Source organism: Desmodus rotundus, chromosome 1 (assembly GCF_022682495.2).
Source record: "Desmodus rotundus isolate HL8 chromosome 1, HLdesRot8A.1, whole genome shotgun sequence".
In the NCBI taxonomy this organism is placed as follows: Eukaryota; Metazoa; Chordata; class Mammalia; order Chiroptera; family Phyllostomidae; genus Desmodus; species Desmodus rotundus.
The window spans coordinates 107,043,091-107,063,980 of NC_071387.1; the positions used below are offsets into that span (position 1 = coordinate 107,043,091).

General features: G+C 50.2%; 2 protein-coding genes across 5 annotated transcripts in view; one reads left to right on the forward strand and one right to left on the reverse strand.

Annotated features, from left to right (window-relative positions):
* The window catches only part of CIITA (class II major histocompatibility complex transactivator), a 42,720-nt gene extending 37,684 nt beyond the window's left edge, over nucleotides 1–5,036 (forward strand). For all 4 annotated transcript variants that reach the window (XM_045204434.3, XM_024571565.3, XM_045204435.2 and 1 more), the window contains exons 17-20: nucleotides 652–735; nucleotides 899–982; nucleotides 1,691–1,788; nucleotides 2,367–5,036. In XM_045204434.3, coding sequence (XP_045060369.2) covers nucleotides 652–735; nucleotides 899–982; nucleotides 1,691–1,766 — 244 coding nt within the window. In that variant the 3' untranslated portion in view covers nucleotides 1,767–1,788; nucleotides 2,367–5,036. The remainder of the gene's footprint in view (nucleotides 1–651; nucleotides 736–898; nucleotides 983–1,690; nucleotides 1,789–2,366) is intronic.
* A 1,228-nt stretch (nucleotides 5,037–6,264) lies between these two features.
* DEXI (Dexi homolog) lies at nucleotides 6,265–19,024 on the reverse strand. Its single transcript, XM_024571566.3, has 2 exons — nucleotides 18,206–19,024; nucleotides 6,265–6,929 (listed from the first exon to the last, which is right to left on the reverse strand). Exon 1 carries the CDS (start codon nucleotides 18,645–18,647, stop codon nucleotides 18,360–18,362), a length of 288 nt encoding a protein of 95 aa, XP_024427334.1. The 5' UTR covers nucleotides 18,648–19,024; the 3' UTR covers nucleotides 6,265–6,929; nucleotides 18,206–18,359.
* Nucleotides 19,025–20,890: the final 1,866 nt, after the last annotated feature.

The window sequence follows — 20,890 nt, forward strand, 5'->3', positions numbered from 1 at the left end:
TCCTGGCAAAGTCATGGCCTTGAAATTAGAACCACAGCAGTCCCTGGCTTATTAAAAGGATGCTTCATAATGAGTATAACAGCTTAAGTCAGGGACATTTGTCATGCTATTTTCAACACTACACGTGTGGCTGTGAGTACACCACAGAAACCTGAGCCAGCCCAGTGATTGGGCTTTTTTCTCTCCTTTATCCTCAGTGCTGGTCATACCTTCTATGGTAACTCATTCAACCCCCCAACCCACCCTGAGACATAGTAATAACCATAGCTAACATTTAGTTCATTCCACATGCCGAGTCTGTTCTGTGTGTTTTACCGGCATTAACTCAACTCTTTCTCACAATGACTCTATCACGCCCATTTTGTGGAGGAGCAAACTGAGTCACAGAGGAGGTAAAAAATTTGCCAAAGGTGACATAGGCAGCAAATGGCAGAGTTAGGATTTGAACTCGTGAAGTCTCAGTCGGGCAGCTACTGCCTTTCTGTCCTGCTGCTTCCCTGGACTCACTGTGTCACCATGGTGAAGTGGCTTCAACTCTCTGGGCCTCAGTTTCCCTTTGGAAACTAGGGTAGTCATCCCAGTTCTGTGTAGGTTCCCCTGGGCCCTGCACCCCTGCACCCCAAACCCTGTCCTAACTTCTGTTTCCGGCAGTTTGTACAATAACTGCATCGGCGACGTGGGAGCCGAGAGCCTGGCACATGTGCTTCCAGACATGGTGTCCCTGCGGGTGCTGGAGTGAGTATGGGATCCTGGGTGGCAGTTTGGGGAGACTGGGATCTCCATCTGGCACCATGGGAAGGACCGGGCTGAGGTCTGGCTGTCAAGAGTGTGGGGGTGACCCTGGAATGGGGCTGGATGGTCCTGAGGGCCGGGCCCCAAGGTGGGTTTCTCTCCCCAGTGTCCAGTACAACAAGTTCACAGCCGCCGGGGCCCAGCAGCTCACTGCCAGCCTGAGAAAGTGCCCTCACGTGGAGACACTGGCGTAAGTTTCAGCAGCCTTGGTGGGTGGTTCCGTGAGCCTTGAGCTCAAATCCTGCTCTGCCCCTCACCGGTGTGGGACCTTGGGCAAGCAGGACACGCTTCACCATTTTGACCTCAGTTTCTTCATCTGTAAAACGGCAGTGGTCATAATATTTGCCCCCAAGCAGTTTTGTGAGGTTTTAATTAGCCAAGATGTACAAAGCACTTAGAGCAATGTCTGGTACATGAAAATGCTCAATGGGTTGGGTTGAATGATATGAAATTGCTATATAAACCACTTTAACCAACAACACTGGCAATTTCATATGGCTCCAGCTTATTATTATATCACCATGATGTCTAATGTCCAATACTGGTACTTTATACACTTTCCAAGCATTTTAATTTATGTAATCACTCATCTCTCTTAAGAGGATAGGGTGGCTCTAATGGACCCATTTTACAGATGAGAATAAGGCATAGAGGGTTTAACCAACATTGTTGAGGCCATATAGCAAGTCAGCAGCAGAACCAGGTCTAAAGAACGAGGTCTTGGAGTTCCTAGGCTTCTGTTGTCCCCATGTCCGCACACTGGTCTGGTCCTGCCAGTTGGGAAGTCCCCAAGGTTCCAGGCTGAGTAGGAGGAGAGATTTTGGGACCTCTTATGTTGGGGGCTGCAGGTCACACTCTCTCCTCTAACCTGGCCTCCGTGTTCCATGCCTCATTGCAGGATGTGGACACCCACCATCCCTTTTGGTGTCCAGGAACACCTGCAGCAGCTGGACTCCCGCATCAGCCTGAGATGACCCCAGCTGTTCAAGGGAAGAGGTAACTGGGGTGGGCTTGGGAGGGAACAGCCACAAGGGCCCCTGAGGTCACCATCCTGGGGAGGCGGAATCCATAAAAAGTGGGCAGGGCAGCAGGTGGGATCTGGGTGACCACCCCCGGACCTTGCACCATCTGAGACCTCCCCATCAGTACTGGGCTTGGTGGAGGTGTCCTAAAGGCTTTGTGGCTTGGCCCCGAGGACCCTCCATGTGGCAAGGATTAGAGACCGGGAGCAAGAACAGGGTGGGTGGCCCATTTACAACCCACAGCCCTTAGCATTGGAAAGATGTTCCTTCAGGAACTTCCAAACCTATGTGCGTTGCTGTTTGGGTCTGTTGGCTGCCCGATGCCTTAGATTGTCCTCATAGGAACTTGCTCTATGAGTTTCCCTCCTCTCACTGTGCAGATGGCTGTCTCCCACCTCCCTGCTCCTCTGACCTGTGAGGTTCCCCTCCAAACCCGCTGTCTCTTCCTCCATGTCCCTTCTATCCCCAATCTCAACAACACTCTCTGTGTGTCCAGCTACCCCGTCCTACAGCTTCCTGACCTACCCTCTTCTCTGGACCTCCTTCCTACAGAACTTTGTCCAAGGATACTGACCACACTGGACCTTGAACTGGTTGTCTGTGGACACAGCTCTTCTCCGGTCGTATCTCATGAGCCTCAGGGTCCTGGCACCCGGCCCTGCCAGCTGTGGAAAGGACTCGCAGCCTGCTATGTGGACAGACCCAGGCCCAGCTCTGGGCTCCTTCTGGGCTGAGGTTGATGCCAGCCCTGCTCAGCTGCTGCAGCGCTGGCAGACAGGTAGGGACCTGGTGGCAGAGGCAGTTCACCCTGGAGCCCCGGTGCATTTTCTACAGGATACTCCAGACAGCCGTGGCCAGGCCAGAGTGAGGAACTGAGGCAGCCACCCAGTTCCCTGGCCCCCCGGGGAGAAAGTACCTCTCTGGGCTGCTGTCCAAACAGGGCACACCTGGTGCTCTGAGGATACCAGAAGGGAACCCCCCGACCCACGTATTCTCAAACCGCAACAGGCTGGGACACTGAGGCAGTTGCTCTCTGTCTGCAGGACTCACTGTTTGCATTAACTTTGCTTGCCAAGGCCAAAGCTAGGCCAGATGCATTGGACTTAGCTGGAAATCAATTGATGGTACACTAATGGAGGAGGGGAGGGAGACAGACTGGGACCACCTCTGCCTTTTTATCTTCATTTCTTGCATCTCTTCACTACATTCAATCCCACAGGCAGGTCCAGTGTTTTGAGTTTATATTGTGATTACCATTTTGGGGCGGCCACCGTTCAAACCACACCAAAATGGAGTGGCTTAAAACGACACACACTTTTATTGTGCTCACACGCCTGTCATTTGGGCAGGGCTCATTTCTGTCCTACTGAGTGTCAGCTGCAGTCATCTGAAGACTTGTTCATTCTATGCTGGCTGGTGTCTGGGAGCTTTGATTCCTCTAAGGAACTGTCAGCGGGGGACCTCTTTATGTGGGCTAGTTTGGGCTTCCTCATAGCATGGTGGCTGGGCTGTAGGGTGATTACCCAAAAAGGAAAAGGGTGGGAGGAGAGAGGGAAAGAGAGGGAGAGAAAACAGACTAATGTTGTATCCTTTTTATAACCCAGCCTTAGGAGTCACACAGCATCACTCCTGTCATATTCTTTGTCCAGTTTGACAGGAGCTGTCACTCTCCTCCCCACCACCCCCACCTCGTGTGTGTGTGTGTGTGTGTGTGCGCACGCCCGCACACGGGTGCTCACACATAGCAGAGTCTGCCTTGGTCCAAGTCTTGTCTTTTCAGAAAGGATTTTCTTTGCAGTGTCCTAAGATTCAGTAGAAAATTCATTCTTAGGGGAGCACCAAGGTCGAAGCACCATGAGCCTTTTAGAGGGGGTTGCTTCCCTCTGCCTCTGAGCCCCACTCTGACCTGGGAACCATCCCTTTGCCCAGCTGGGATTCTGCCTCAGCCAGGGCAAGCTGGGGAGGGAACTGGCAGCTTTGCTCTCTACCCAGAGAGCTGCCAGTTCAACTGTTGTTTTTCACTGGGGCCTGGCCTGCTTGGTCAGAAGCCCTGGTTTGGGATGACTTGGCTTTGGCAGCAGTGGAAGCTTTCTGTTCAGCTCTAGTGTGCCAGCCCTGATACCCGGGGCCAAACTCATCTCCTCTTCCCAGCAAGTGGGAATCAGGGGTAGGGTGGGCCTGAGGGGTTGAGACTCAGCTGCCCAGTTGGCAATTCTTGCAGAGAAGCGGGTGCCTTCTGCCTTGGCAAGGCTGCAAAGGGCATCAGGTGTTGTGACCCAGGGTTGGGGTCTAAATGGCTAGGGCACTACCTCTTAGTTTCCCTGCACTTGTAGGCTTTGTGGCATCCACAAGACTCCCATTTGTGTAGACAGAGGGGTGAACATCAAGCCAATATCCCTCCATTCAAGGTGCTCAGCGCACATCCTTGGCCAGACAGGGAGGGCACGGCTTTTGGTCTGTTCAGAGAGGACAAAATGAGGTCAGAGGCTATAATTACTTGTGGTAATGATTTCAAATGATAGCTAACATCTATTAAATGAATTGATACATGTAAAGCACTTACCATAGTGCAAGGGACATAATAATTGCTCAATAAATATTAGCAATAATTATTACTTTGTGTCAGGCACCCTGTTTAGCCCTTCCTGCTCAAGAGTGACCACAGCCTAGGGCCAGCAGCACTGACTCTAGGGCCGGGTCACTTGGCCTAGCTGCCCACCTGTGCAAATTGCTTCTGTGCCTCAGTCTCTCATACGTGAAATGGGCCCACTCATAGGCCCATCTTCATTATGGGGCTACAGGAGAATAGAGCACTGACACACTGAGAACAAGAGCCTGGCATACCGCTCAATCCATGTGAGTTGTCCTCATTTCCTATGAATGTTTCACTCTTGCCTTTGCCTGGAATATTCTTTCTAGCTTTCCACCTGGCCAACTTCTCATCCTTCAGGACTAGGTTTAAGGGATGGCCCCTCGGGGAGGTGTACAAGATCACTCCATTAAACACAGACAACTCCCCTCCTCCTGCTCAACTCTACAACCTCATCACTAGTTTATCTTTTTTACACTTATTTGTTGTGTTGTCTGCTCTTGTCCTAGGATGCGAGCTCCAGTAGGGCAGGTAACTTGTCTGCTTTGTTCATTGCTGTGCCCTCCACTCCTAGAAAGTGTCAGCACATAATAAGTGCTCAATAAATGTTTGCAGAATGCACAAATAAGGGTCACCACACCTTTGCTTTATTCATTCCACAAATATGTACTGTGTACACATTGGTGCATAAGATGCTCTGGTAAGTCTTGCATTTTAGTAAAAGTTGAAAAAACCTCTGGGCAGGGCTGCCAGGTCCAGCTGGACAGTCTGTGTACTGGACAAGGGGATAAATGGAGGTTGCAACCCAATCTGGTCTCTGCTTGCTGAGCTGTGGGTCCTGGTGTGGAGTGATCTCAGCCCAGAGGGGCCCCTTTGTTATTAACACAAAGTCATCTTATGAAGTGGCCAAATTACTGTGCCCATTTCATAGAAGATGTAACTTGCCTAAGGTCACACGCCTCTTAAGGAGGCAGTCAAGATGCAAACTTGCCTTCTGGCTTCTTTGGAGGGTCTCTCCGTGGGCCGGGCACAGTGGGCTGGAGTTGCCCCCGGAGCCCCACCTGTCGGGTGGGAGAAGTGATGCTCACAGGAATCTGGGCATGTGGTGTCTGAAGTCACGCTGTATGTGGTGGAATGATTTCAGGTTTAGTGGGTTTCAAGTGCTTCTTTTAAACCCTCACTTTCTCCTCAGGCCTCTCCCGATGTCTTCCTTCTCACACTCACCTTGGGCCTCTAGAATGTCTTCTGTTCACATTTGTTAGCATCCCCTTTCTTAGAATCACATGGAGACAGATGGTGCCACAAGTGTCCTTTCTCTCGAGTTCTGCTGGACCTTTAGTCCCCCATACCTCAGCCTGCTCACCTGTAGGATGGAACTAATCATCTATACCTGGTTTAACATGGTGTGCACGTGAAAGGGTGCTTTGAAAGCAGAAGGTGCTCTGCAAACTAGAGAGAATTATGCTATTGTTTTTCATGAAACTGCAAGTGGATCCAATTTCACTCACTATTCCTCCCTCCATCCCCCCCTCCCTTATCTTTACTGGAGTCTACCACATGCCCAGCGTGGAAGGGAGGGTGGGGAGAATGCCACACCTCTGATTTCTCTGGGACTTGGGCCCAATTTCCAGCTTGGGCACGAAGACTTTGCTACCACACCCCAAAGGGTATGTTAGGCCTGTGGGAGCAGGAAGGGGACTGGTCCGGGCCTCTCATGCCAGTCTAGTTTGGGTAGACTCTCCGAACCCAGCTGCATCTCCACCTTGGGAGGCCCTGACTCTTCCACCCTATGTCAACCATGAGGTTTTCTGCTCATGGATTCCTTTCCCGAATCTAAAAAGAAAAGCAGGTCCCCAGGTGTTGAAGTTGCATACATTTTTTTTAATTGAAAGAAATTAGCCTCCTAAGTATTGCTTTTACAGGTTTATCAAAGTCCAGTATTCATACCACTCACATTTTCTAAAAATATTTCTGGCCAGAGGAGCAACATGGCCTTCTCCTGCCACGATGGATCAGTTCTGGCAATTGAATGAAGCAGCAACCTGAAATGAATAAGTCAAAACCCCACCTTTAGCCCCAGACACATTCCTTGTCTCTTCCTCTTGAGTCACTCCCTGAAATAGCTGCAGCATCCAAGATCAGCCTGGGCCGAACCCAGTCGGGCACAGGGCTCCAGGCATCAGCTGGAGTTGACTGTCGCTTTCCTGTCTGTGTCCGTGGTTTGAAGTGTTCTCTTGAACGTTAAGTGGGGAAAGCAGGTGCAGTGAGGGTTAAAGAGCAGGGAGGCATACGCTGGCTAGGTTCCTGTAAACATCCATCGCAACTGCGAAAGGTCAGAGCCAAGGCAAGGCCATTTGTGCAATGCTGCAGGTGGGTAAGGTCTTCAGACATCCCCAACTTCTCCCTTTGGGGAGGGGGACAAATGTCTTCCCAACCTTGTCATTCAGTCTCAACCTCTCCATCCCACCATCCTGGGTCTGGATGGGAACCTCTCTGTTGGCACAGAACTTTTGAAGGGAACAGGCCTAACAAGAGAGAAAAAAGGGTGTCACCAACATGGAAGCACCTACTGCCACCCACTCGATGGGGATCTGGACCCGTCCACCAGGCCTCAGGAGGCTCAGGCCAGGCCGGGGAAGTCTTCCTTCCATCCCTCCCAGTCAGGGAACCACCAGAAGCCCCAGACTTAGGCCAGGGGTGTTTTCCAATGACTTTTATTAAAAACTCTTTTCAATGAATTTGCCTGATTTCTAAGGATCCTGGGCTGAAGAACCAGAGCAATTTAACATGGGAAAGGAAGGACTGTTCATTATTGGGAAGGAGGGGAGGGGACCCTGGTACCTGGGAGGAGGGCAGCCCATGGAGGAGTCACCCAAAGGTCTGCCCGCTGACTTGAGCTCCAGGGCAGCTGAGCAAGCTCTGGGTAGCGTGCAGGGTTTGGCATCACCTCCCACCTTGCCTGGAAAATGCTTTGCAGCCTAGAGGGAACCTGGGCCAAAGCCAAACTGCTCAGTAGCCCCACTTGGCTCCGCCTCCCAGGACATGGCATCCCCCCATCCCCTGCCAGTCCCCTCACAGGCCCCCACTCCCCGTGCCCTTCTTCCTCTCTCCGTATAGCCGGTACCAGTATGTCTGAAATGTCTCATACTCCCATCTTTAAGTCTCATCTTTGCCAGCTCAGACCATTCCTTCTGTAAACATCATCAAGCATCAATCACAGAAACTTCTGTTTAAACACCCATCATGCCTCGTTCATCAGGGCGCTATTGACATTTGGGGGAGGATGATTCTCCAGTGTTGGAGGGCTGTCGGCATTGCAGGACGTTAGGAGCATCCCTGGCCACTGACAACGAACTGCTAACAGCATTCCAGGTACAATGACAACTAAAAATGCGCCCTGGCTCCATTCCCAAAGACCACTCAAAGGGGTGGAACTGCCTCCACTGAGAACCATGCATCTCCTGCAGGTGCAAGCTGCACGTAGTTCTAGGATTGCCTCCCAAACAAACTTGCACTTGGGTCTTTATCCCAGAATCTGCTCCCAGTAGAGCATGCCTGAGATGGAGCCTTACGCAGGTGATTTCATTCCACCCTCCTAACAACCTCAGGAATTAATATACTATTATGCCTCCATTTTACAGGAAGAGACACTAAGAGAGGGTCTAAGGATGCCCACCTCTCCAGGGCTTTGTCCCCCTGGAGACCTTAAACACTACAAAAACCTCATCCCTCCTGTGTGCCAGGTCCTGCGCTGGCCTTGGGGACCCTATGAGGAGTGCAGACCCTGCCTCTGACACACAATATAGTGAGCAATTTTAGGCCGAGGTAATATACCTGACAGTAGGAGGATGCACAGGGGATGAATGAAGCTCAGAGTTGGGGAAGGCTGTGCACAAAAAAACCCGCCTGGGCCCTGTCCAGTGTGGCTGAGTTGGTTGGGTGTCATCCCGCAAAGCAAAAGGTTGCCAGTTCAATTGCTGGTCTGGGCACATACCTGGGATGTCGGTTTGGTCCCTGGTCAGGGTGCACATAAGAAGCAACCAATCAATGTTTCTGTTCCTCTTTTTCTCCCTCCCTTCCCCTCTCTCTAAAAATAAATAAATAAAATATTGGGGGGAAAAAGGCATGCCTGGTAGAGGGCAGGTGACCAGGGCACAGGTCCTGGAACCTCTTGTAATTTGGCATGGGTGGGGGGGAGAGGTTAGCAGCAGCCAAGTCGCTCGAGTTTCTTGTGTCCTCTGCCAGACTTATCTCCCAAAGGCCAGCTAGGAACTTATCCTCCCACTGCTCAGACTTTCCCCGCTTCCACTCATGACATCCCCGGTAGGTAACTCTGGTAGGAATCCTTTGGTGCCATCCCACCTCCCCACTAGACCTGGCAGGCAGGAGGGGGAGCTGGGACAACAGCAAGAGAGCATCAGAGAGCTCAGCCCTCTGGAGAGGGGTTCACGGGTATCCTTTCTGCTGACCTCCCTCCTGTACCATAACCTCGGGGGCTCCTGCGGGGTCAGTGGTGCTCCTGAAAGCCCTGGTGTCCGTGGACCTGGAGCAGAATTCCTTACTCAGACTCACCCTTCCTGGGGCTCACTGAAGCCATCTCTAAGGCAGGGGGTCATACTTGAGCCTGTATGGGACTTCTGTGGACGGAGTGTTAGAAAACACAGAATCATCCCATGAAACAGACTCACTCCTCTCCCAGTCCTTGTGACAACAAAGGGCATCAAGTCCCAGATGCACGTCAGTCAGGGTAACCTCCGGCTGGATGCGCTCTGGGCCTTGCAGGTGCAGGCTCCAGCAGGAATTCACTAGCTCTTCCGTTTTCAGTGTTTATCTCTAAGGTCACTTTCTATTTATAGCAAGTGATGCCAATTTCCATTTCTGGAAGTAATGTAAAGCTCCTTTCTTCTCAGAACATTAATTCCACTTGAAAAATGTAAAGAGCCAGTTTAAAGAAAATAGCTACGTAAATAATAGTTCAGGCAATAGGTCGATAGGACAAAAATTGTTGATGGTGTCGTGTGAAGTTTGGGAGATCTTGATCCAAGTAGGTCCCACTCACTCCAGAGAATAAAGGGGCCCTGAGAGGGCAGTGACCTGCCTGCCCTAAGTCACACAGCAGGTTGAGCACAGACTTTGTTCCAGGTCCCTGCATCCATGGCTAGAGGATGCCCAAGGACCTCTCATCTGGGCCACTCACAGCAGCTGTTAAAGACCAACCCCCTCGTTCCTGTCTTGCAAGTCTGATCTCACAGCAAACCCCAGAATGAGAGCGACAGCTGACATTGATCAAGCACGTTACACTCACCTTATATTATCTGCTTTAACTCAATTATTCTTCAGAACAACCTGGGGTTGGGGTGTGGGGCAAGGACCATCATTCCTGAATTTCAAATGGGACTCAGAGAGGTTCTAAGTGAATTGTGCAAAGCCACACAGCAGAGCCAGAATTTCAACCTCTGTGGCCTGACCCCAAAGTCTTAATTCTTCTCAGCATCTTAGGTCCATCTCTTTCCTCCACGGCATCAGAAGCCCTAGCTGAAAAGCATTCTGGGGCTGCAGCTTATAGAATCCAAGGAAGTATCTAGCATCATTAGAACATGAGACAATTCATTAGCCATTGGCTTTTTCTTTCTTTCTGGGACTATAGCTTTATTCTAGGCCATTCTTGAGCTGGACAGAGGGAGTGAGTGGCTGACTGGTTTGTCATTGGAATGACCGTTGGACACTTAATTCATTTTAAGCAGCAATGACCCAACTTGATGCCTCTGCAGAGGATTGGGATGAAGTGAGAAAATGGCCCATGTATCTTAAAGGTGCTGGTGGGGTGATGCTCTGGACTTGCTAAAAGGGGCCCTTTCAATAGTTCAGCTGTCCCACTGTCCTATTTTCCTGGGGGAGCCAGGGCAAGGTCTGGAACTGGCCTGTCTGGGTAATTCCAGCTGCCCCTTCCTACTAGCTGTGTAACCTCAGGCAAGTCACCTAATCTCTCTGGGCCTGTTCCCTCATCTGACAGGAAAACAGCAGTGCCTACCTCACCAGGCTGTTTGTGGTGAGCATTACATGAAATCGTGTGGGTGGACCACCTGGCATACCTAGCACACAGGAGGCACGGGTTCACGCTGGCTCCTCTCCTCCTCCAAAGACCCCACCTGCTGGAACCCATTACTTGTTTCTCTTTGTCCAAGTACCAGACAATCAATTAAAGTGGCAACATCACCACAGACGTCATCCGGATATATTTGCCTCATGTCTCCACTGCGGTCTCTGTGACAGGCTGTGCAGCAGGGGGGCCTCTGCTGTGTCTAGGTGACCAGTACGTGGCCAGGAGGGGACAAGAAAGGAGAAGCTGCCTGTCTGCCTGGGTCGGGTATCTGATGGAAGCCAGTGTTCTGGAGAAATACAGACCAGGTTCTCAAATGCAGATTCTGGTTCATAAATGACACTCATCTGCCATGGGTTTTGTGAAGATTCTTCATCAAAACATGTTTCTTTTCGTGTTGGTGAAGATTCCATGAGGCCTTTTTTTTTTTTAAGATTTTATTTTTAGGGAGAGGGGAAGAGGAGGAGAAAGAGAGGGAGAGAAGTGTCAATGTGTGGTTGCCTGTTGCATGTCCCCTACTAGGGGCCTGGCCTGCAACTCAGGCATGTGCCCTGACTAGGAATCAAACCAGTGACCCTTTGGTTCGCAGGCCTGCGCTCAATCCACTGAGCTACGCCAGCCAAGGCCCAAAGGGCTTCTGTAGGGCAGCACTTCCAACACCTTCATGAGTCTCGCCACATCCAAGAACCACCTGTACTGCTCTTTATTTAGCATTTCCAATCAATACACCTCTTCTTTAACTCCAAATTTTTAAAAGGAACCTTTATGCCATTATCATGAATAAAAAATGGTATCATTTGTCATAAACATAAGGCAACTCTAAAAACAAACACTATGGAAATGAACCAATGAGTTCTAGCTAGATACCCCTGGCCTGCAAAGGCAAGCCTGGGCCTGGTTTCTCTGGTCAAAAGGGAAAAGCAGCAAGTGCCATAGAGGTGGCAGAGCACTGAGAGGCAGATGGCGCTCTCCTCCAGGGCAGTTACTGCCTCCCAGGACCCCTGACAGACAACCTCACTGGGGAAGCACTGGTAGTGTGGCTGGGAGGCCCAGCCTCCGGATAGCTGGGCAGCTAAGGCGAGTCACTGACCTTCCCAAGCCTCAGTGATCTTCTCTGCATAATGGAGCAAATGAGCCCTGCCCTGCCTGTTTCATGGGGTGACGCTCAGGGGAAGCTATGGAGATGTGGGAGAGGCACTTATTTTTAAACACCCAGCACAGTCCCCTGCCAGGAAGGAATCCCAAGAACGAAGCCTGTCCCTCCCAGAGGTAATTGGAACTAGAACCCAGCCATGCCCAAGACTGGGGCAAGGGATGAGGGCTAAAGGGCACCAGTGTCATCGGCCTTGGGCTGGTACAAAGGTTGCCCACACAGACACACCCTCCTTGGTAACTGGCCCCCCAAGAAGAACAAGGGAGCCAAGGAAAGGGGAAGGCTTCCTGAGCTAAGCCCCCTCTGGGTCTCATACACCATCAGCACCGACAGCATCGCTTACTAAGAAGCAACTATGTATCCTTCCTTCAGCAGCTCATCTACTGTGCACAAGCCCTTCAGCAGATATTACCATCCCCGGTTTACAGAGAAGGAAACTGAGGCCCAAGGAGGTGAGGTCACTTGTCCAATGTGTTGGTGGAGCTGGGACTTAAACCCAAATCTGACTGCAAAGCTTCTAAGTCACAATTTCACAGACTATATGGAGATGGCCTTGAATAATGCCAAGTCCCACGAAGCAAGCAAGCAATTCATTTTGGTACTCAGTCAGTCTTTACGATTACTTTGAGGAGAAATTTCCACCTGGAGTTGGAGAATCTTTATCACCGGACAGCGTCTAATCTGCCCTTTTAACAAAGAGCAGGGCAGAGGCCCTGCACCTTTAGTGGGCTTTAGTATTTGGCTAGAAGTTAGTGACTTTGGCACTTACTGTTTTAATTCATGCCCAGTGAGGCTGGTTTCCTCCTTTTAGTGACATAAACATTGTTTTTTTAAAATCCTCACCCAAGGGCATTTTTTCATTGGTTTTGGACAGAGAAGAGAAAGAGAGAAAAACATCGATGGGTTGCCTCTTGTACATGCTGTGACCAGGGCTCGAACCCACAACCCAGGCATATGCTCTGACCGGAGGTTGATCCTATAACCTTTCAATGTACAGAATGACACTCCAACCAAATGAGCCACACCAGCCAGGGCAACATAAACATTCTTTAAAAACATTTTTCACACGAAAAATGTTTTTAAAAAATGAAGCACTAAAACTAGTAGACTTAATCACCAACTATAAATTATAAAGGGAGAAATAATAACTTTATAGTGGAAAGAACCGGCAGACACTACCTTAGCCAAGTGATCACAGTTAACGTCATCAGCAATGGGGCAGGACAGGTGTCACATGTCTTCTGCTACGATGCACTCAGAAAAAACGTGCACTCACCTCTCTGTGGTATTCCCGACAAAAATGCATCACCTGAATCTAATCTCAAGAAGAAGCATCAGACAAACCCGAAATGAGACATTCTACAAAATACCAGACTTGTATTCTTCACAAATGTGAAAGACAACAGACAGACCGGGGAGCTGTTCCAGGGTGCAGGGGGCACAAGAGAAGCGGCCACTAACTCATGAGCCTGCAAGGGCTGGTCTGGGATTGGATCCTGTACCTCAACATTACCCCCTTTTTCTTGTGAAAGGACACTATTGGGACAATTCATGAAATTTGAACAAAGGCAAATTAGATTCTAAGATTGTGTCAGTGTTAAATTTGCTGATTTGACAATTGTACTGTGGTTGTAAGTGAAGGTCCTTGTCCTAAGGATATTCACACTGAAATATTTAGGAGTAAAGGAACATGATATCTGCAATCTGTTTTCAAAATAATTATACAGGCATGTGTGTATACACATACAGGTACATACACAGTGAGCACATATTGCATACATGAGCAAATGTGGCAACATGTTAATCAGTACAATCGGTGAATTTGGGTGGAGAGTGTATGGAAATTCTTTGTCTCTTCTTATGACTTTTGTATAATTGTAAATTTCAAGTTTTGTTTTTTAAAAAACTCAGAAAAAAAGGAAGGAGCGTGCGGGAGGCAGGCCTGGCAGAGCTGGTAGTACTCCAAGGACAAGGGTCAGAGCCTCTCCCTAGAGGCCCCCCCAACATATCCCCAACACTGGGTGGGGGGGCTCAGCTCTTACTCAGCTTTGTTCCCTTGGCCCTCATCCCCGCTTTCTGGGCCTCAGTTTCTTTATTTGTGAGTTGGGTTTCCCAAACCTGTCTTTTTATTGTGATCTTGGTTTCCCCAAAACAAACTAGGCTTCCAAAGCCAAGGAGGGAAAGTCAGCATATTAACCAGGGATACTAATAGTCAAGTTCAGACGAGCCCTTAATTTCTTAGTTTAACAAACAGACACAAGGCCTGTGAGGCTGCACCTTGGAAGAAGTCTCGTTTGCATCACTCAGAACCAAGGGAGTGGACCTCTGGCATCTCAGCTGACTTGAGACACATATTGGGGTCTTTTCTGTCCCAAGGGGCAGCCAGAACCAATGTACCCAGTGGACAGTGCCCTTCCAGGTAAGCCTTATGTCAGGACAGAATTGGTGAGTCAGCAGGCCTAGGGGTACACATGCCTCCTCTCGTCTTTGCCTGTCTCTTGCCTGGATGACAGTCTCAACTTCCCACCTGGTTTCCCCATCAGACCGAATCCCTGGCTGGAGCTCCACTGGTTGCCTGGGCTATCTCCCAGGACCTGAATCTATCATGACCATGCCCCAAAAAAGGTTTGGGTTTCTAAGCAGAGTGGCAATGTGCCCGGCTTCCTGTGTATTCTGCTGATGGCATAGGCTACAGATTGGCATGAGGGAGCAGGACAGGTAGATCAGGAAGGAGTAACTGTAGCAAGCCTGTAATAAGTTGACTGCTGAGTCTGGTTACCCCTAGCTCCTCCAGGGTAGCTAATCTGAGCTCCTCCAGGCTGACGCTGACTCTGGCAGCTGCATTCTCCAGTCTCTCCACTCCCAGGCAGTGAGGCCCCTCTCCCACAGCTCTACCTCTGTGCCAAGAGAGGGCTGGCAGGCATCATCAGCTTTCATCGGGAACCAGGAGAAACCAATCCGGCTGAGCTCCCTCCACACCAGAACTGCTAGGACGTGAGGACTCTCCCCAGCTCCCAGGCTAGCTGAAGTAACCCTTTCTCCTGGGAAGGAGAGAGCTCCTGATTCCCCACTCCTTGCTTCTGGGCAATGATTAAGACTCTAGTAAAACCACAAAGCTGTGGCTCTACAGGGCCCCAGATCTGGTGGCCTTTGGAGGCCACAGTGCAATGCACAAGGCCTCCAGATGGTCCCAGGCCTAGAAGGCAGAGTGAGAAGTCTGTCCCAGTAGTTTGGACCTGGATCCACCCGTCACTCAGCCAGCCAGTCCTCTTTTGCTCATCATGGGATATAAATATCAATGTGCAGGTTTATACACTCATAAGGGCCTAAGTGCATACACTTTCTATTACATGATAGTAGTGGTTAATTTTAATATGTCACTTACTATACACAGGAAGGTCTAGGACCTTCACATATCTCTCATTTAATCCCCATGAGGAGGTGGACTTTCATTATCTCTGCTTTATAGAAGAATCTGACACACAGGGAGTCACATAGCATGCCCAAAGTCACAGGATTAAAATTCAAACCTGGGGCATCTGAATCTGGGGTATTTGATGCTAACACTGCCTCCTTAACAAGTTCTCAACAAATGTTCGAGGACTGAATTATGTGGGTACAACAAGGCAAAAGAGAGAGAGGGAGCAAAAGTGAATGCATCTTTTGATCTTGATATCCACCCTCGTCCCCACTGCCTGGCACACCCCCACCCTTAGTCAACGTTTCACGAGTCTGTGTCTATGTGAGAATGCGTGAGAAAGAACAAAATTTGACCACTGGTGTTCCTCTGCTTAGGGAAAGGGGCCTGGAGATGAGGTGCAGTCAGATCATCTCTAGTCTTTCCCAAAGGCTTTTCCTGCTTCTACCCACCCCTCCACTCCCCGAGTCTGGGCTTCCCCAATCCTTGGGGCCAAAACCACGTTGGTGTTTGGATTTGGGAGTGAGGAAGAAGTAATGCTGTGTGTGGCTTCCACCATTTCTCCAGGCACGAGTATTTCCTAACAGCCCCAGACCTCCCTACTTCCCAGGGTCTAGCCCTGTCATTTTAAAAGCTTTGCCAGGGTGTCCCTGAGACACACTTCCTGTGTTTCTGCTCAAACAGCGTTTGCTGCAAAGTATGTCAAACACTTGGGCTTCAGTTTTTGGATTAGAGTATGCCAATGTTTTCACTTGGAAAGGGAAGTGTTTCTGCTGATGTGGTGAAGAGATAAAATAAGACGGTCTTCACCAAATTACACTCTCTGAAAGTCAAGCACTTGGCTTGGGGGCAGGGATTCATCTTGGGATCACCAAAGCCCAATACCGGGCCTGGCAGAAGAGTAGGCAGGACTAACATTTGTTGAATGACTGAATAAGTGAATACAAAAAAGGCCTGGAACCAGGCACGGCAGATGATCAACATTCACTATAGGTTTTGAATGGATTCCATAGGTTCTACACTGAAAAGGTGTTCTTGGTCTGTTCGTGTTTCTCCATCTTTACTAACCTTGCCTTATCCAAGCCTCGGTCACCCCTGGCTCGTACAACTGAACAGCTCCTAACTGGTTTCCCTGCTTTGACACCTGCCCCTGTAGCCCATTCTTCCCACAATCGCCAAAGCCATCATCCCCTACTTAAATAAAACCTGCTGATGGCTTCCCACTGCTCATGGCTGTGGCCCCCACCCACCCCACTGACCTCTCCTGGGGCTGCTCTCCAGCCACAATAGCCTCCTCTCAGCAGACTGAAGAACCAACGCTCTCCCACCCGACAGACAGCCTTGGCACCAGGAGTCCTCTGCCTGGATTGCTCTTCGCCAGGTCTTCATGTCTGGCTCCTATCAATTGAAGGCTCACCTCAAATATGTCATCTCCTCAGAAGGGCCCTCTCTGACCTCCCTATCTGAAGCAGCCCATCTCTATTCTTCTGTGTCACTTATTCAACAGACATTTATTGAGCATCTATTAGATGCTAGGCACTATTCTAAGTGCTGAGGAAATAGCAGTGAACACAATAGGGACACCCATGTCCTTACCTGCCTTCATAACTCTCAAAAAAAAATCTGATTATCTTGTTTAGGGACCTGCCTGTCTGTCTCACCAAGTTCCAGGAAAGCTGGGGATAAGTCTGCCTTGTCACTGTGTTCGTCCACCAGCCACAGTAGGTACTCAGTAAACTTTTGTTCAGTAAAGGAACCAATAGGATGAATGGATGGAAGGCAGGCAGACTGGATAGTTACACAGTGTAGCTCAAATGAAGCTTTCTTCAAAGAACTCTCACTATTAACCCCTCAGGGGAGCCCCTGACCCCCAGCACTACTGGCAGTAGGTCCAGCCCCACCTTGAATCACCCTCTGACTATGGTCATCTTGGCTTAGAAAGGCAACAGAGGGGAGGTGTTAATTCAGCCCGCTTGGGGAGAGTGGCATTAGTGTCTGTTTTCCAAAAGAAGCCCTTGCTCAACTCTTAAGTATCCCCCTTCCACTGGCATTCAAGCCCTGTGCCTAATGACACACGAATGCTGGCCAGCCGAGGGGCTCCAGCCAAGGAGTTCCTGCATGCCCTGGGAACCCTCACCTGACCCAACAGTTTGCCTGTGTCGCTCCCTTCCAGTCCAGCTGCCTGTCTTCCTTCTTCCTCTCTTTTTCTATTTTGTTTGTTTGTTTCCTTTTCGTTCTTTATTTATTTAGCCTTTCTTTGTTGATGTGTTACTTTGGCCAAGTCTTTCTCCTTTCTGGATTTTCATTTCTCCCCCACCAACACACAGGTGGGGCTGGACACAGCTTCCTGCTTGCAGCCCAGAGGCAGGACTTTAACACCTCAGTGCAATGATCCTATAGTTTCTTCTGCTGGCCCAAGAGCCCCTTGAGGACTTGCAAACACTGCAGGCAAAGCCAGCCCCAGCACCCGCCCCCAGCTTGCCTGCTATGAAGGCAGCCCATGAAACTGGCAGCCCCTGCAGATTCCAACTGCAGAACTGCTGAGCTGGGGCACCCTGAAACCTGACTCCAAAACAGCAGCAAACCCAAAGCGGAAGGAGTACAGGGTTCTTTGCTGAAGGATTCTCCTCTTACAGCCTCAACCAGGAGCCCTTGCTCTCAGTCCCCACGGGTGATCACTGCCTGGCTTCCTATATTTTGTGACACTCCCAAGTCTTTATCCTTCTAGGACTAGTGAGTGAATCCTCAAACAACCAAGGTCATCACTGAGCCAGGCTGAGGATAGGGGGAGGAGCTGATAACTCTGCCACAAATGGATCGGGGTACAAAGGTGCCCCTCCCCAGCCCCAAACTCTGGAAGTTGGTACCTTGGCTAATCCAAAAGCTACTCAGGCCCTGCCTCCCTTCCCCTCCTCAACAGCTGTCACCTTCCTTAGGGGAAGCTTTTCAACTCCAACTAAGGGCCTAAGAAGAGTCCAGTCATTTCTGGCATCCAAATAGATCTGGAGGAGGTGGACAGAGCAATGAATCAGAAGCCTCGAGGGAGGGGTGTGTGTCCTGCTTGGGGATACCTCCCTCTTCCTCACCAGCGCCCCAACCCGTCCTCATCCCGAGCAGAGAGGGCACTTACAGGCCTCGGAGGCCGGAGAGGACCTTGTCCTGGAGGTCCCATCCCTGGCCAGACGGTGCCCTCAACCAGCAGCAGTGGCATGATCTGGACGGCGGGTGCGGGCGGAAGGTTGCAGGTCGTAGGGGGTGGGTGGGAAGAGGTGGGGGAGTGAGACCTATTCCAAGTAACCATCAAAGACGTCGAGCTCCGACTCTGCATCATAGAGGCCCGAGCCGGGGTCAGAGAGCACGCCGAGGTCCACAAGTGCCTGGTCCATGTCTTCGGGCAGGAAGACGAGGCCCACGTTGAGGACGATGTACTCCATGAGGAAGGCGTAGTATAGGATCAGCACATTGACGAAGAACAGGCCCACGTAGAACATAGAGGGCAGGAGCGGCGGTGGCACGTAGGGGACCAGGGGACCCAACGCGTCCAGGTGGGCTGCGACCCGGGCGCCGGGCATGCAGGGGACCGCGAGGGCGGCAGCGGCCCGGGGATCCCAGCGAGCTCAGCTGCTGTGGCGCCCGGGCGGCCAGCGACAGGGAAGCTCAGCCATCCAGGGGCGCCCTGGGCTCGACCGAGGCGGCGCTGGGCCCCAGCGGTGACCCCCGGGGATGAGCGGCGGGACCCCCTACAGTGGTTGTCCCGCTCCTCCGATGCGCCCACTCTCAATTACGGGCCCTCGCAGCTCTGGTGGGGACCCCACCGCGGCTCAGCGTCCAGGGCCAGTCCCGGAGGCAGCCTCTCCAGGTCGACCCGGCAGTTCCTCGAGCCCCATTTGCGCCGCCGCAGGATCAGCGACCATGACTGCAGCCGCCGCGTCGTCCCGCTGGTAGCGTTCCGAGCTCCGCCTCTGGAGTGCCCCGTTCTCATTGGCCGATAGCCCCTGCCCGCGCTCATTGGCCTTCGCAACACCCGCGCTCATTGGTCCGAGTAGTCTGGGGGCGGGTACTTCTTAGCTGTGTCCCTACAGACGCTGGCCTCTGAGTTGCTTTCCGGGTTCTGGACTCCGCCCTGATCTCAATTACACTTCGTTCTGCGAATACCCTATGGAGTAGAGGGAGTGGAAAAAAACCAACACAATTCAAATCTAGATGTATCCCAAGGCGACAGAAGCTGAAGGAAATCGCCAGCTCCTTCTGTGACTTGCTAGACTTAAATATGGCGCCATCCTTTTTTGGGACTCAGTTTACCAGATGAGAAAAGAGGCGAGGTAGGGGAAGGGTGCTGCAATTTAATAGTGAAAATCTTAGACTTCCCAAAATGCCAATGTTTTATGGTGGGGATGATCAGCCAGTGCCCCCTTCATTTTCAAATTCAAATTCTGGCTGTTTGAAGATCTACCTATGGGTGACGGTTCTGCATCATAGAGTTCAGGGACACCTAAGTAAAGAAATTCCCAGGCAGGCCAGACCTTTAGCCAGTAGGATTGCTTCTTGTTTCTTTGTACGTTGTATGTTTAAAAACAACAATAATGCATGTGGTCAAACATTCAACCAAGAAGTACACAGAAAAGTGAATCCCCTTCTAATGGGGAACCCTGGTACTTCCTTTGGCAGACTGATCTTGCTCACAGGGCCTTCTAAAGCAGTTCAATAAAACTTTAAATCTCAGGCACACTGAGCTGGGTGCTTTACATGTGTTGCTGAATCAGGGGGCCACGTCAGCCTTGCAGTTGCCTTCAGAGGGCCGAATGTAATTTTAGGAGTGTATAAATGTAACTACTCCTTAACAGTTAAGCGAGAGCTCAGTGCTGCTGCTAGATAAAACAAGGTGGAGGGCCGAATTCGGCCCTCGGGCCTTATGTTTGCCACCTGTGGCATAAGTGGAACCACACAGGGCAGTGTAATATATTTCTCCCTTTTTATGGATGAGAAAACCAAGGCACAGAGAAAAGGAGGGACCCTGGAACTTGATCCACCTACCTGTACCTGCAGGGCAGAACTTGTCCTTTTTTCTCCGTGACTGTTTCTTACCCCTTTAGATGAATTACAGAGCAAACCATTAACCCTCCACTGGTCTCCATTTCTCCAACTGCAGAAGGTGAAACAACCTTCAGTTATTCATTCACTCTGCCAATGTTTGTTGACCACCTATTAGCACCAAGCCTTGTACTAGGCATTGGGGAAAACATTGGCCCCTGGTCCAATTCTGTCCTGAGCACAGTAGGTTATACAAAATAGGCCTTAGTTGTCTATGAGGTATAGAAAGACATGAATGAATGATGAACAGAGTCATCTTACCTCCATGGAGCTTCTCACTACTTATCCAGAAGATAAATTTAGATACATATTCTTGGTTCATATAGGAAGTTGAGTGTTTCCTTTTTTTTTTTTTTTTTTTAATGTGGTAGTTTTGGAAATGGCATGGATTTGGGATTGAAGACCAGAGGAATCTTCTGAAAGTACAGGGTGTTCAGTTTTGGTACACTGCTGCTTGAGGACCTTTCCATATGTATATTAATTGAAGTAGAAAAGAAAAAGGTGGTGAGGACAAAGAAGGCCATTATGGGTTTGATAGTTTATTGGGGCACAAAAATAAGGGAGCCTGGTTTTTAACACTAATTCTGTCACTTACTAACTGCATGACCTTGGGCAAGTCAACCCCTCTGTGATTCAGTTTCCCTGAATGGGAATCAATAATAATGGTACCCACGTCGTAGGGTTGTTAGAATTAAATAATTATGTATATGTAAGCGCTTAGGAT

Bases quoted from the DNA above. Each gene is read 5' to 3' on its own strand.
- DEXI (XM_024571566.3), bottom strand. From the start codon at position 18,647: ATGCCCGGCGCCCGGGTCGCAGCCCACCTGGACGCGTTGGGTCCCCTG.